A 14,360-nucleotide genomic window follows, 5' to 3' on the forward strand; every position below is an offset into this window, starting at 1 on the left:
GCCTCTTAAGGAATTTTTTTTATTTACAAAATCTAAATTGACATATATTTAAGCGTTTAAATATTAAATAATATTCTGTAGTTTAAAAAATGAAAACATTGGTTATACCCATTAAAGCAATATTTGTAATAAATAACGTATAATTTAAAAAAAAAAAGTTGCTGCCTTCTTTTTGCATGTAGTTTGTGAAAACTGTGTTGCCATATTGTTGTCTTACCAACTGTGCTGCCATACTGTTGCCATATCGCTTCGATATGGCAGCGTAGTTCAGAAACTGCATGCGAAATGCGGACAAATATTTTTCAACATATATTTTTTCCTTATTACCATACGCTTTAATAACAGTGTACAAGTTGGAAGGTGATCTGGGATTATTGCTATTTTTAGGAAATAGACGTCGTATATATGGGGAATATTTTGTACATTTACTTTAGCTATTGATTATTGATTTTTATTGATTATTTCTACTGATAGCGCTACTTGAACTTGAACTCACGGCAGTTCAATGATCTGGTCTGATTTCCTCAGGTCGCACCCAGAAGTAGCCAAAGGCAAATTCTTATCAATGTTGTCGATGGGTGCCTCCTCCTCTCCATTCTCGGATTCACTGTCGCTTATCTCAATCCTAGCTATAACTCGATAGTGCCTTTCCTTCAGTTTCTTAGCAATTAGTTGTTTTATCGTCAATGGCCGTTTCGCTGGCTTCAAGCTATACACTGCGCTAATAACCATCAGCGGCGGCTCTTCTGCACTCGCCTCCTCTGTGTCCACAAGCTTGACACTCTGTTGCTGCTCACAGCGCAATTCCTGTTGATGCTGGCCTTGCAGCTCAATCTGTTGCTGCTCTCCTATTTAAATATACACACATAAATATCGCAGCAAAACTCAACTAGATTTTAGATCAAATTACCCATTGCTTAGAATAATTTAAATAACTATGGGAAGACAATGTTTGCTTAGCAAACATTTTACCCAGTTCGCTGTTTTCCAAACAATAGACGCATTGTGGCATCAGCTGTGTTTAAGTTCAGTGTTGTTTAGCGTTCGAATTTTATTGCTCAAATTGAACTGGTTTGATTCATTTACAATTAACTAGTTCTCGAACGAATGCGAATATCCGCATAAAGTAAAAGTGCAAAAACGCAATAAACTAGAATAAGAACATTGGAAAAATGTCTGTTCTGCGCTTTCTGGTAACGCGGCAGGCGCTGGCGGTGCTAGCAAAGCGTCCAGCAGTGCCTACGCTACAGTATTGTCGCACAATTTCATCCTTGGTCAAAAACAACAAATACCAACCGATTTTGGCAATAAAAGCAGATGGTGCTGCGTCCCAGATCCAAGTGCAGCAGACGCGCGGTCACAAGCGTTTTGGTCACGGCGAGGAGAAAACTCCCCAGGTTACCAAATATTTTCACTTTTTGGTGCTCAGTTTGTTTGTCATCTCGGTGCTGGACTGGGGCAAGTGAGTAGCTTGGTCTAACCAACAAAAATCAATCGATATGTAAAATGCATCTATTTTTAGAGTGAAACGCTTGCTCATTCCCAAAGTGGACGCGGATGCTGGTCAGCGTCCATCCGATGCGGCCGGAGTAAATGGCGACAGCAGCTCCGATGAGTCGGACGACGATGAGGCACGCCTGAATCCGCATGATAGTAAAAAGATTAAGGAAAAAGTTGGTTTCCGCGAGCGCAAGGTACGCGAAACATAAATCGATGCCACTGAAAAACTTTTGTGACTCTACAATGCTGTACATATAAATATTTACCTATTTACTTAAGTTTTCTTATGACTTTCGTTTCTCTTTATGTTGCCCGTCACATTTTCTGTTGCCATTACACACATCACAACATCAATATACAAAACATCTTAGATAATCGAGTATGAGAATCGTATCAGGCAATTCTCAACGCCAGATAAAATCTTTCGCTACTTTGCCACGGTGCGTCTACAGGATGCCACACAGACAGTTGTATGCATGACACCCGAGGACTTTTTGCGCTCTATCTATCCGGGCATTAAACAACCAGATGGTAATTGAGTTATAGGCTTATCTAGACTAAATACTAACACGAACTGCTCATAACTGCGTCCTAGTTTTATGTTGGCGTCAGCGCTTAGTTTTTCAATTTCTGTTCCATTTCCAATCTTCTTCTGCACTGCCTGCGTTTTGATCGCACTTAGCTAGAACCAAACAAACAAAAGTAATTGTAATCTTCCTAAACGCTTATTGCTTAGATCATTGAGTATGAGAATCGCATCAGGCAATTCTCGACGCCAGACAAAGTATTTCGCTACTTTGCCACCATCCAAGTGCCGGTCGCCGATGATCGCCATGAGGTCTACATGACACCAACCGATTTTTTGACTAGCATGACGCCAGGCATGAAACAACCCGATGGTATGTGGCTTAAAACCTCCGACCCCAATTCCACATCGCTCTCCAAACTAACTACTCGCCAATTACATCTAAACACAGTCTGCCTAACGAAATTTGATTTTTACAGGTTTGGGTCTGGATCAGTATCGTCGCTATGATCCCAAGGTAACTACATTTAAATTGCTTTAAATGGCATCACTTGTTCTTACAACTCTTTACTTACAGTCTGTGGGGGAGCAGTTAAACTTGCAACTGGAAAAGAACAGCATATTCTACAAGCTGGGCTCCTATGGACTCATAACCTTTTCCGACTACATATTTCTGCTCACCGTACTCTCCAGTAAGTCAATAATGTAACTAAGTCAATTATTATAGTAAGGTATTTTTGCATCTTACAGTTTCCCGTCGCCACTTCGAGATTGCATTTCGCATGTTCGACTTAAATGGCGATGGGGATGTTGACTGCGAGGAGTTTGAAATGGTGGCGACTCTGGTGCGCCAGCAGACCAGCATGGGTACACGGCATCGGGATCATGCGAATACAGGGAACACATTCAAGGTAATTATCGTTTGAATGGACTGTGCGCTCCGTCAAGAGATCTGTGCAGCGAGCGGGCGAGCGAGTATTGAGAATGCCATACTAAACGATCTTTTGTATTGTATATTCTCTATGTCTTTTGGCTTTAATCCTTTTGAATACGCGTGTACGTTAAATGCGTGTCTAACTGTGTATATACATACTTCTCTTCCTTTATTTGACTACTACTTACAGTCCTTGAAGGTACTTTATGTGAAAACAACAAACGCTTTTAAGCTTTCATTTTGCTACCACACCCCTCTCACCCACACATTTACTCAACTAATAATTGCACATACTTTGCATCCAATCGAAACTACCTGCAAATGCACACACTTTTTTCTATTTGTTACAAACATAACATACCTTTGATTGTTGTATAGATTTCCACTAAAAGTATTTTCCGCATTTGCCAGGGTGTAAATTCGGCCCTGATAACATACTTCTTTGGGCCCAACATGGACGAGAAGCTGACAATCGAAAAGTTCTTGGACTTTCAGGAGCAGCTGCAACGCGAAATACTTTCTCTAGAGTTTGAACGCAAGGAGCCCAATGATGATGGCAATATAACCGAGGCAGACTTTGCCGAGCTGCTGCTCGCATATGCCGGCTATCCGCCCAAGAAGAAGCAAAAGAAACTGAAGCGCGTTAAGCGTCGTTTTCGTGACCATGGCACGGGCATATCCAAGGAGGACTATCTCGACTTCTTTCACTTCCTGAACAACATCAATGACGTGGACACGGCGCTGACTTTCTATCACATTGCTGGCGCCTCGATTGATCAGCAAACGCTGCAGCATGTGGCCAAAACTGTGGCCATGGTCAACCTCTCCGATCACGTGGTGGATGTGGTCTTTACCATATTCGATGAGAACAGTATGTTTTGCCATTATATTCAGTTTATTGAGAACTGAATTCTAAACTTTTTTGTACCTCGCAGACGATAATCAGCTGAGCAACAAGGAATTCATCTCGGTCATGAAAAATCGCGTGCAACGCGGCCTGGAAAAGCCTAAGGATACGGGCTTTCTCAAAATGATGCGTTCGGTCTTCAAATGTGCCAAAGAAACAAAGCCCGTACTTTTGGATATCTAGTTAGCTGCCTTCCACGTTATAATGGATTCTCGTTTGTTCAGTGCTCAAAGCACGCTTGTTAGTCATTTTTCTTACGCTTGCTCCTATTTATGTTTAGTTAAACTTTACTTTTAACGCTTTAGCGCAATTTAAAACGAACTTTTGGGCTGGTCAACTGCGCAATTTATTTGAGAATTTGATCCAACCAGTGTAAAGCCTCGGCTGTCTTCTAAAGACCATTATTAACTTAATGGATTAACTTATTGATAGTTTCTTAAAACGTTTTAAAAGTTCTACAAACTTTTTAAAGAAACTTTTAAAAACTACTCGACGAACTGCAAATAATTGCTTGAGGTATTATCCGTAGATTTCGCTTTGACTATCCCAAATGTAGATTTAACAAAACACTTTTCTTGTAAATTATAAACAAATTTCTTAAACATGTATTGTGCTCTTAAAACGTTTATAAAATACAATTATTTTATACGAAGGCGTATAAGTGTCATATATATGTGTGTGTGTTTGTGTGCGTGTGTATGTATGTATGTGTGTGTGGGTGGTCGTGTGTGTGTTAGTGTATGCATGCATTTATGTATATATGTATGCATGCATGTTTTTTTTCTAATATCAAACGCAGACCAAGCCTATTTGTCGCTGTGGTGCAAATTTAAATAAAACGAATTTCTACCAAGTGCTCTACTCCTCGATTCTCAAGAATTCAAGTAGGCTCTGAAGTTTTTTATGCTTAGCTAGTAGTGTAGTGCTTTTTGTTTTGGTTTATTTGTTGTTTTTTTTGTTTTTGTTGTTTCTTTTTTGTTGTTTTTTTTTTGCATATCTGTGTGTACATTTATATGTATGTACATATATTTGTATGTATGTATGTACACATATATGCATGTATGTACAGATGTATGTATGCATGTACATATATATTTATGTGGGTATGTACATATGTATGTTTGCATGAACATATGTATGTATGTATGGCTGTACGCATATATACAAACAAACATGCATACATACATATATATACAAACATGCATACATACATATATATACAAACATGCATACATACATATATATACAAACATGCATACATACATATACATATATAAAAACATACATGCATGTGTATTTTCCAACGAGGAAGCTTGGATTCTGCGAAAAGTGGGAAACACGTAGAAAGTGATTTTATACATGCATATGTATATACATACATAGATCCTTGGAAATGAATTTGAGCGCGAAACATCCCCCACCAAATTTTTGATTTTGCATTTTTTGAGAAGATCTTTAAAAGTGGTCGCTCACCTGATTGTTGGTAAGATAAATAATATGCTGACTTTGGTAAGTAAGTAAAAAAAATCACTTTAGAAATAACACTACCGTTGTAATATATGTTGCCTACGATCAGTTGATCGATAAATTTTAAGCTCGTTGATTTAAAGACACGACTGTTGCACAATTGAAACTTTGACCTGTGTTCTCCCCCTGTTCTCAGCAATATATTAAGTCAGAAAGGACACCATTTTCAGTTTGATTATGCGTGATGTACAACTAGAGCATATAGCATATATATAGAGCATAGTCGGGTAGTTTTGGGTTTGATAAAATCTTCTTTGCAGTACAAAAATATATTTCATGGGGCCTTAAAGCTACGCATTCTGCGTAGACATCTTATATAACAAATATGTATAATTTATATTCTTAATTAAGTTATTCCAGCATAGGGAAGTTCCTTTTCAGTACAATTTTTTCAGCTCTTAAGGAAAATGTAGGGCCAAGTTTGGAATGCAACAAGTTTAACAAATGGAATGTGTATATCTATAACTGATCAATATTAGGCCACATCTACATCCTGATCCTCATCGTCCAGATCGTCGACACTCAGGCCATACAGCTCCAGGTCGTGCTTCTTCAGATGCTCCGTATAGGCATCCAGTTGGGTGAAACGCAGCTGGCACTCGCAGCACTCCAGCCAGTCATCCACAGAGCTGTCGCCATCGCCATCCTCGCTCTCAGATGAACGCTGTCTGTGGCGATTATTTGTGTCCGTCTCCAGCTGCGTGTCCTGGCCATGCGTCGCCTTGTGCTCCGTGTAGTGCAAATAATCCTGATACTTGGCGGGACACCTGAGGCACTTGTACCAGCGTTCGCGCACATGGGTCACCATATGCTTCTTGAGGGTGGAGCACTCGCGGAACGGCTTGCGGCACTTGCTGCAGCTGAATGGCTTCTCGCCGGTGTGGATCATGTAGTGGCGCTTGAGATTGTGGCGCGTGCCAAACGGACGTTGGCACAACGGGCAGGGATAGGAGCGCCGATTGCGCGAATTTCGCGCCAACCTCCGTGGCGCCACATCGTTGCTAAGCGAGGATGAGGAGTTGGCGCTGCTGCAGCTGCGCGGCAGTGGTGGACGTGACGGCGGGGCGGGTGTGGGCGTGGCTACAGGTGCACTAACTGGTAGGGGTGGGGCTGGCGTGGGTGCGGGCACCAGCGTTACCAGCAGCGTGGGCGGCCGTGAAGCCATTACGGTTGCCACGGGTAAGGACGTAAATTCATTTACGTTCTGCTCCTCCACGACAAATTCCTGGTCCTGGTCCGATTCCTGATCGATCTCTTGATCCGGCTCTTCGTCCGGCCCCTTTTCAGTCTCCACATCATCACAGTCCTGCGGACCCAAGAGCAGATTCTTGCCCTCGCAATCCACACAGCGCGTAGAGTCCTGCTCCATGGGCGGATGCAAGCGACAGATCATGCATATATAGCGCGGATCGTTCATGTGTCGTCGGCGATGCTTCTTGAGGTCGCTGAACTCGCGAAAGCGACGTTCGCACAAATCACAGGGAAAGGGTCGCTCACCTGGTTGATAAAATAAAATACAAAATAACAGATTAGGTGGCTGGCAAGGAATATTTCTGAATATTTCTAGTCTCACAATATCGACATCTTTCGATATTGAATTGTACATTAAGGCGAAAGTAGTCCTTAAGGTCTGGCTTTAAACTAATCTATAAAGATTACAAAGATTCAATACATTCTGCAAGAATTCCTTTAAGAGTCAAAAATCCTATATACAATTATAGGAACTGTACCGAACATTTAAGGATATTTAGTGCAAAAGGAAGATTGGTTCCTTCAGTTAAAGACACGCTTGTTGCACCTGCGGCTCACCTGTGTGGATCATCATGTGGCGACGCAGATTGTAATTGGACTGCACCTTTTTGCCGCATGCCTGGCACTGGTAAAAGTGCCGACCGCGTCTCTTTATATAGGGTCTCGGTGGTCGCTTGCGGGGCGCAGCTTTAGTTGACTGTTTCTGCGGCTGGAGCTGCTCCTCCTCGTCCGACGGCAGCTCAATGATCTGCGGTGGTTCCACTAGCTCGCAGCTGACAGTAGCCAAAGGCAAATTCTCTTCGCTGTTTCTGCTCGGCGCTGGCTCTGTCGGTTCATTCTCGGATTCACTGTCGCTTAGCTCAATCCTGGCCACAATTCGATGTTGTCTCTGCTTCAGTTTCTTGGTAATTTGTTGTTTATCTGTCCAAAGGCGTTTCCCTGGATTTAAGCTTTGCGCTGCACTAATTAGCAAAGGCGGCGGCTGCTCCACGCTAGCCTCATCATCGTCCAAAAGCTCGATAATCTGTTGTTGCTGTTGCTGCTGGCGTCGCAGCTGCTGCTGCTGCTGGCGTCGCAGCTCCTGCTGCTGCTGCTGTCCAATCTGGAGCAGCAGGCTCTTTATCTTGGCATCGTCAATGGACACAAAGTTCTCTTCCGGCTCGTGGTATTCATAGTTATTGGGATCTGGCGGCAGCAGCTGGCAATTGACGTCGCAGCAGGCAGAATCGCAGCAGCCCGTAGCAGTGCAGCAAGTGGGCGCCGCGCTGACGCAGTCGCTGCAGCAGTCAGCGCAGCCAGCGGACGCAAGCTCCATACCCTAAAATGGAGTAACAAAGGAAGCGAAAAGAGAGAGCATGCTAAGTATTAAAAAAGAGAGAGACTGTAAATGAGAGAGTAAAGAGAGCTTTGCGCCTGTGCATATGCTATGCTTATTAAGCTAATTGCCATTCACATCCTTACGCAAGCATCAACAACAATAATAACTTACCTTGCCGCAATACATTAACAATCGAGGAACAATTTGCAACAAAAAAAAAGAAGAAATTAAAAAGAGGGAAAAGTAATTTGTGACTGGCGCTGATTTTTTGCCGTGGCTGTTTCGCGTTGTTAGCCGAGGCCGAGTGAAGAAGAAACTGGATTCGCAGCTCGCTTGCCCGGGCTCAGCAACCTCGACAAACGCCAAAAGTCGAGTTTCTGTCGGCCCGCTGCCTCAGTCGCTGCTCAGTCCGAATCAGCGAAGCGAGGCAACAACAACAAGCAGAGCAGCACAGCAGCAGCAGCAACAAAACAGCGGGCGCAACAGGCAAGACGGCATCGACGTCGACGCCAACGTTGAAGCGGGCTGCAGGCTTTTTATTTTTAATGTACGCGCATATTGAAAACAACAAAAACTAGCGTTCGCGACCCGGCAAACTGCTCCTCTTTGCTGCTGCCCCTGTCCCTGCCCACACCCTGTACCGTTGCGTGCGTTGGCTGTTAACTTGATTTTTCTTCAGGCGCGCACAGCACCAAACCCAAAACGAAAAACAAAGAAAATGCGCAGGGCGAACCAAAAGCAAGGCCCCAAACACACACAACACAACAACAACAACAACGATCGCGCATGGTGAGAGAAAAAGAAACCAGCGAGCGTCGCGCAAAACTCAACTCACGATTTTCAAGATTACTTCGAGCAGCAAACGGCGAGCAGTGAAGCAGACGCCGACAATAGGGGGGAGCGAAGGAGGCAAGCTCCATTAAAGCACGACCGAAACGAAGCGAATCGCGGCCCCAACAACAATGCGAACAAGAACAACAACAATAACAGTAACAGCAGAAGTGGCTGCCGAGCAGCGTGAGCTCCGTGCGCAACCATTTCTTGTCGCTCTTTTTCCTTTTTTGCCCAACAACAACCACAGACTTTAATTATTTGCCATGTTGTGTTTTGTTGTTGTTGTATATTCGTTTTATTGTTAGGTCGCTGGCGTCAGCGTCAACGTTGGCAGCAAAAAGCTACGCACATGCACATACATATGTATGTATTATGTACGTAGTGGCTGCGTCAGCCTTTTGACAGTGTTGAGCAACGGCACAAAAAGGGGGCCCTTTTACAATGGTTGTATGTATTTGGGTTGGCATGCCAATCATTCATTTGTATGTATTTAGCGTAGGTGGTTGATTCTGAGCTGATCGCACGTCGTACCAAACACGACAACATCGTTTGCTATTCTTTCTTTTTCTCCTCCTCTCGCCATACGACCGAGCGAGATGCGATCGTGACTCCAAGTACGAATCGACTTTAAGCGCAGCTATAAAACTTGTTTTAAATCAGCGCACGCCCACTCGGCCCCAGCCTGGGCGCCTCGTGCGCTTCTGCATCGGCACAAATAGACTCCATGAGTGTGTGCCTGCCTGCCTGCCGCTGGCTAAGTGGGGAGCAATGCTCGGCCAGTTGTTCGAACTTTTACTGAGCCAGACGGACGTGTATGCATAAACACAAACACACATACATACATATGCATATCTACAGTGCTCGGTGCTGTAATTATATCAGAGTTTTATATTACTAAAAATAAACATTAACCTGAAATGGGATGGTTTAGTATTACTGAGAATAATTAACCTATAGCCGATATATATTTATATTCTATATACACATGTGAGCGCAAATTAACTATCAAGTATTGCACAGTCCGCCGAAGATTAAATACCCTTGTATATCAGAACAGTGAAGCTCGTCAATGCTGAGATTGATTGAGGTAAGATCTCCTACTCTTCGACCGATCGCTCCTATGGAGCTTATGATATAGTGGTCCGATCCGGCCGGTTGCCAATTGACTTAGGCAAAGTTCAAAGGCGATAGCTTTTATAGAAATAGAAATAGACAGAAGGACATGGGTATATCAAGTCGGCTATTGATGCTGATTTAGAATATATATTCTTTATGGGGTCGGAGAAGTCTCCTTCTATGCGTTACACATTTCATGATAAAACTAGAATAACCCTTACAAGAGTATAAAAATAGGTTCCATTAAATTGTTCCCCTACAATAGGCGTGTTCTGCATAAAAATTAATCTATGATTCTAAAGAATTAAAGGCACGCGAGGTTTACGAACAGCACATACTCTGTCCCTTACGACTTTTTAGTATTTCTTCGAAAATCTTAACCCTTCAATTTTTTAAGAAACCTAAAACGGAAATACCCAAGTAGTGGGGATATTAAAAGGAATCAATCGTTTAAAATAAATATTAGAAATAAGGATTTCAATTAAAAATAAAATATCATACTTTAAACAACAATTGAAAAACCTCTTGACAATTGATATAAGCAAATAACAGACATAACACTTGTCTTTAATCTATTGAAAAAAACTTGTTTATTATGTTTTTGTGTTCATTTTAAAGTAACATCTTGAAGCTAAATATTTAAATTCGCATACGATGCTTGACTGGATCGTAAGACAAACATTTTATAATGTCGGATACACGCAGATATCCGTTTTAAATCGATCGAATTTCAAACGTGTCATATACATACGTACATATACATATAAGAAACATATTTGGCAAAATTGGATTGGTACTATAATCTAAGCGGGCTAACAACTAGGTGTACCGTAAATAGGGCTAAATATAGCAATGTATATATATATTAATATATATATATATAAAAAAAAGTGGTTTCTATTTCATAAGTATCATATGTCATCTATAGAAACGGCATTGGTAAAGAAAACGGCCTAATGAGACATATACATAAGATATCGGGTTATCGGTTCGCGCAATAAACATATTAAAAACACATGTTGCTAATTATATAAAGAATTACAGGGTATAGAAGAGAGGGTAAGTTATACAGATGATATGCAATGTATAAAAGATCTGGCGTTAAACAACTTAATTATGTACAGTACTTAATGCTAAGGCAAACTAAGTAAAGCTCGGGACATTGGGTGGGTGTTGGGTGTTGGGTTAGAATAACGCTCGATTGATGCCATGATTAGAGCTACGTATATAACTATGGCGCAGCAGCATATACAAATTATATAAGGCATACGCGGCTGCATTTTATATTCTATTGTACAATGCGCGATGCTTGCGATCGCTTAAAGCTTTTGCTGCACATCCTGCTTGTTGGCCTTGCTGGGGTCCAGAGATGTGCTCAGTTTCTCGTGGTTAACAATGAACTTCTTGGCCCCCGAAAAGCCCTGCTTATTAATATAGAAACTTTTCTGGGCCAGCGGCGAGCCGCCATCATCAACGGCCAGGCGATTTAAAAATGTGGCCGCCGCCCTGGCGCCACTGTCGCAGGAGGAGGATTCAATGCTGATTGTGGAACAGCCGCCAATCGATGACGTCTCGCTCTTGGCATCATCCATTAGCGTAGCATCGTCAACCATATCGTTGACCAGCAGCTGGGGACCACCCAACGCACTGCTCGACGAGGCCGTCGACAATATGGAAGAGGTGCGACTGCGACAAGTGTTTGGCTCACTTTCCGGTATGGAGATGCCTTCATCGATGCTCTGACTTTGACTGCCGCTCGTCAGGCACATGCCCTCCAGGCCATTGCCAGGTAGAATGCTGCTGGGTGAAGCAGACACGGGCGAGGGGCAGCCACTGCTACTGCTGTTATTATTACCGCCGGCATTGTTGTTGGTACACAGTTTCGATATGAAGAGCTTGGGCGTAATGCGTCCATCGTAGGTACCCGAGTCGGGACTGGGACACACGGATGAAGGCGATTGGCATACAGGTGATGAGCCACGGCTGCAATAGGCAAAAATTAAATGTTGGTCATTTATGTGGAAAAAGAAGGCTTTTCCGAGAGATTATAAGCTAAAGCTAAATCCATCGATAGTTTGTTCCATCGACTTGCAGCCCAGGCTTTTGACTACAACTATTTTGCTATTTGGGTATCTCTCCCTACTTCCACAATACAGAACATGTCACGGTCTTTGGTTTTGAGCCAATCAAACTCCACTAACTGACATTACCCGACATTATCCCCTTGAGATCTAAACTAACAGCTTTAAACCAATTAGACCATGCAAACCGGAGCCTCATTTTTAGAAATCGAATCTAGTTTACACCATTTCTTGTGAATCTCTCAGTTAATCTTTGGGTAATTTGGTAATATCACGGGCTGTTTCTAGTTCTTATACGTGAGCTTCTACATCCATAAGTAAAACTTTCTAATGATAATTACAGTACTGATTCCTGCACTCACCTATCTGTAAAGATCTTCTTGGGGGGCGGTGGCGAGTAGACGCTCCAGTTGCTGACGCCTGGATTGTTGTCATCCAGCTCGAATTTGCGTTTGACGGGGCCCAGAGAGGAGGGTCGCATTGCGATGGGCGACATGGAGCGCCGTGTGGCGAATGTGCGACGTGTCGGTGAGGGTGAGTAGGGTAGGCGCATGCCTGCGCGATTGCTTGTGGGGCTGGGACTGGAGCAGCTGGTGCTGTTGCTGCTGCCGTTGGGCAGCACCACTTGCAGCGGATTGGAGAATTCATCTGATTTGCAGGACCAGTTCTCCGCCACCAGTGTTAGATCCTCCCAGCTCTGTGAGATTTGAATTTCGCGATGCACCTCACGCTCGTGATTCACCTCTCGGCTATTGAGATCGGCGCACTCCTCCTGCCGCAGCTGTGAGACGCGCGGCGTAACACACAGAGCTGCGCCCAAGCCCGCTCCGGCACCATTCAGCGCTGGACTGTAGCTGGCCGAGTAGCGACGTGCACGTGGCGTAAACGGATTGAAAACTGGCGCCGGCGAGACTTCCCGCGAGCTGGGCTGCGAGCGTATGTGTATATTTTTGCCAAAGCAATCGATGCCCGCCAGTGTGTTGAGGCTGAAATTGGAGCCGATGCTGCTGACGATGGACTCGGGCCGCTGCTGCGGCTGCTGTTCCTTCTTCTTTGGTGTCTGCTCTTTGGCTGCCGCGGCAGCTGCTGCGGCGGCGCGCGTCGTCATAGGCGTCGGCTTGCCCGGCAGCGTGCGTATGATGGGCACGCTGAGGCAGCGTTTTAGCGTCTTGGAGTTGGTGCTGCCGCTGGGCGGCGGATCGAGGGTATCCATAGGCACGGAGGTTGCAGCCGTCTCTGCCTCGTTTGGTGTCTTGTTGGGCTGCTCATCGTTGCTGCCGCTGCTGCTGTTGCTGCTAGCGTTCGTGTCCATTGAAACGAGTCTAAAAATAACAAAAACTATGTATTTACTATTTTTTGCTATGTGCTGCGGGCTGCTGACGCTTACGGTGTGGGTATTTTTATGTTTCGTGGGTTTCAGTGCTGCCTGCCTGTCAACACACACATATACACACAGTTACTATACAACACGCAAAATCAACAACAACAACAGCTACACACACACATTTTGTTCTTGCTCGCTCGCTCGCTCGCATTCAGCTGGTGTGCTGGTTCAGTTTTGGGTCGATCGGTTCACTTGGGCAGCTCAAAATTCATGGGGCGCAGTTTGCCTGCAGATCCAAGTTAGGATTTGCCCCAAAATTCTCATACGGCCGTCAATGCAGCTCAACGACGCTGTCGACGTCGGCGTCGTCGTCGGCGTCACCGTCGCAGCTTGTCAATCTTTTTTCGCATCAACTGCGTGCGTTGCGAGTGGCTAGTTTTTTGCTGGGCTTTTACACCGCTTATTCACAAGCAACGCATGCAAATGTTGCACAAATTAGTTGGGCAAAAGTTTGTGGCAGCTTTTGTTCCGCATTTGCTACCTTAATAACTTATCTAAATGCTTTAATTTACTTACAAAGTTATGTCCTGTGATTACAATTTTCTGCAGCCAGTTTCAGTTTTTTCTTAGTGTTGGGTAACGACACTTACGCGGTAACCAGGCACGTTCAGACATTCAAGCAAAGTCAGCGCCAGCAATGCATAAAATAATGCTGTTCGAGTATACGCGACAATTATTTACAGCATTCAAACTACAAATATGTTCCAAAATTAACTCTCCAAATGGGCAGGCAACAAATTTTTCTGATAAATGCTTGTTAGCGGAATGCGTGGCGTCATTGTGATCGGCTCTGACTGACGAGTCGCATGTATATGCTTGACCAGCAATGCCGTCCGATTTGACGCTGTGCAACACTAAGTTCGCGCGCATTTTGAAATGTTCCGCTACGCCACGCTGCGCATATAATGTGTGTGTATTTAATTAAAAAGGCAATTCAAAAACACATAGAGACATTTAATATATATATATTTACTATATGCGA

At 43.8% G+C, this 14,360-nt stretch overlaps 4 protein-coding genes across 8 annotated transcripts; 1 reads left to right on the forward strand and 3 right to left on the reverse strand.

The window, feature by feature from the left end:
• Positions 1 to 296: 296 nt before the first annotated feature.
• On the reverse strand, positions 297 to 1,049 carry LOC135431031 (uncharacterized). The gene is made up of 2 exons (XM_064685917.1): positions 911 to 1,049; positions 297 to 848 (listed from the first exon to the last, which is right to left on the reverse strand). Exons 1-2 carry the CDS (start codon positions 912 to 914, stop codon positions 493 to 495), a joined length of 360 nt encoding a protein of 119 aa, XP_064541987.1. The 5' UTR covers positions 915 to 1,049; the 3' UTR covers positions 297 to 492.
• Positions 1,050 to 1,112: 63 nt separating this feature from the next.
• Positions 1,113 to 4,519, forward strand: MICU1 (Mitochondrial calcium uptake 1). Of its 3 annotated transcripts, none has more exons than XM_064685914.1 (8): positions 1,113 to 1,462; positions 1,523 to 1,694; positions 2,237 to 2,399; positions 2,506 to 2,543; positions 2,604 to 2,718; positions 2,777 to 2,937; positions 3,372 to 3,831; positions 3,896 to 4,519. In XM_064685914.1, exons 1-8 carry the CDS (start codon positions 1,173 to 1,175, stop codon positions 4,048 to 4,050), a joined length of 1,554 nt encoding a protein of 517 aa, XP_064541984.1. In that variant the 5' UTR covers positions 1,113 to 1,172; the 3' UTR covers positions 4,051 to 4,519. The 3 variants fall into 3 exon arrangements, with proteins under 3 accessions (XP_064541984.1, XP_064541985.1, XP_064541986.1); XM_064685915.1 differs by lacking the exon at positions 2,237 to 2,399 and adding an exon at positions 1,872 to 2,031 and having other exon boundaries at positions 1,119 to 1,462; XM_064685916.1 differs by lacking the exons at positions 1,113 to 1,462; positions 1,523 to 1,694 and adding an exon at positions 2,014 to 2,031.
• A 1,137-nt stretch (positions 4,520 to 5,656) lies between these two features.
• Positions 5,657 to 8,957, reverse strand: LOC135431044 (zinc finger protein Xfin). 2 transcript variants are annotated; one of them, XM_064685949.1, is made up of 3 exons: positions 8,135 to 8,957; positions 7,204 to 7,963; positions 5,657 to 6,891 (listed from the first exon to the last, which is right to left on the reverse strand). In XM_064685949.1, exons 1-3 carry the CDS (start codon positions 8,147 to 8,149, stop codon positions 5,870 to 5,872), a joined length of 1,797 nt encoding a protein of 598 aa, XP_064542019.1. In that variant the 5' UTR covers positions 8,150 to 8,957; the 3' UTR covers positions 5,657 to 5,869. The 2 variants fall into 2 exon arrangements, with proteins under 2 accessions (XP_064542019.1, XP_064542020.1); XM_064685950.1 differs by having other exon boundaries at positions 8,799 to 8,955.
• A 1,488-nt stretch (positions 8,958 to 10,445) lies between these two features.
• LOC135431010 (uncharacterized) lies at positions 10,446 to 14,048 on the reverse strand. 2 transcript variants are annotated; one of them, XM_064685883.1, is made up of 3 exons: positions 13,895 to 14,048; positions 12,357 to 13,316; positions 10,446 to 11,896 (listed from the first exon to the last, which is right to left on the reverse strand). In XM_064685883.1, the coding sequence occupies exons 2-3, from the start codon at positions 13,304 to 13,306 to the stop codon at positions 11,233 to 11,235; spliced, it is 1,614 nt and encodes a 537-aa protein (XP_064541953.1). In that variant the 5' UTR covers positions 13,307 to 13,316; positions 13,895 to 14,048; the 3' UTR covers positions 10,446 to 11,232. The 2 variants fall into 2 exon arrangements, with proteins under 2 accessions (XP_064541953.1, XP_064541954.1); XM_064685884.1 differs by lacking the exon at positions 13,895 to 14,048 and adding an exon at positions 13,382 to 13,524.
• Between the last annotated feature and the right edge of the window lie 312 nt (positions 14,049 to 14,360).

The sequence above is a fragment of the Drosophila montana genome, unplaced genomic scaffold (assembly GCF_035044405.1).
Source record: "Drosophila montana isolate Dmon_TW-CO22-7 unplaced genomic scaffold, ASM3504440v1 contig_3123_1, whole genome shotgun sequence".
Taxonomy (NCBI): Eukaryota; Metazoa; Arthropoda; class Insecta; order Diptera; family Drosophilidae; genus Drosophila; species Drosophila montana.

What these genes read in the sequence shown, in the direction of transcription:
- LOC135431010 (XM_064685883.1), bottom strand. Translation starts at nt 13,306, where the DNA reads ATGGACACGAACGCTAGCAGCAACAGCAGCAGCGGCAGCAACGATGAG. An exon ending in AAGAAGATCTTTACAGATAG is followed by an intron (nt 11,897 to 12,356) that starts GTGAGTGCAGGA and finishes TGCCTATTGCAG; the next exon opens with CCGTGGCTCATCACCTGTAT.
- LOC135431044 (XM_064685949.1), bottom strand. An exon ending in CCACATGATGATCCACACAG is followed by an intron (nt 6,892 to 7,203) that starts GTGAGCCGCAGG and finishes TTTATCAACCAG; the next exon opens with GTGAGCGACCCTTTCCCTGT.
- MICU1 (XM_064685914.1), top strand. Translation starts at nt 1,173, where the DNA reads ATGTCTGTTCTGCGCTTTCTGGTAACGCGGCAGGCGCTGGCGGTGCTA. An exon ending in TCGGTGCTGGACTGGGGCAA is followed by an intron (nt 1,463 to 1,522) that starts GTGAGTAGCTTG and finishes ATCTATTTTTAG; the next exon opens with AGTGAAACGCTTGCTCATTC. An exon ending in AGGCATGAAACAACCCGATG is followed by an intron (nt 2,400 to 2,505) that starts GTATGTGGCTTA and finishes TGATTTTTACAG; the next exon opens with GTTTGGGTCTGGATCAGTAT.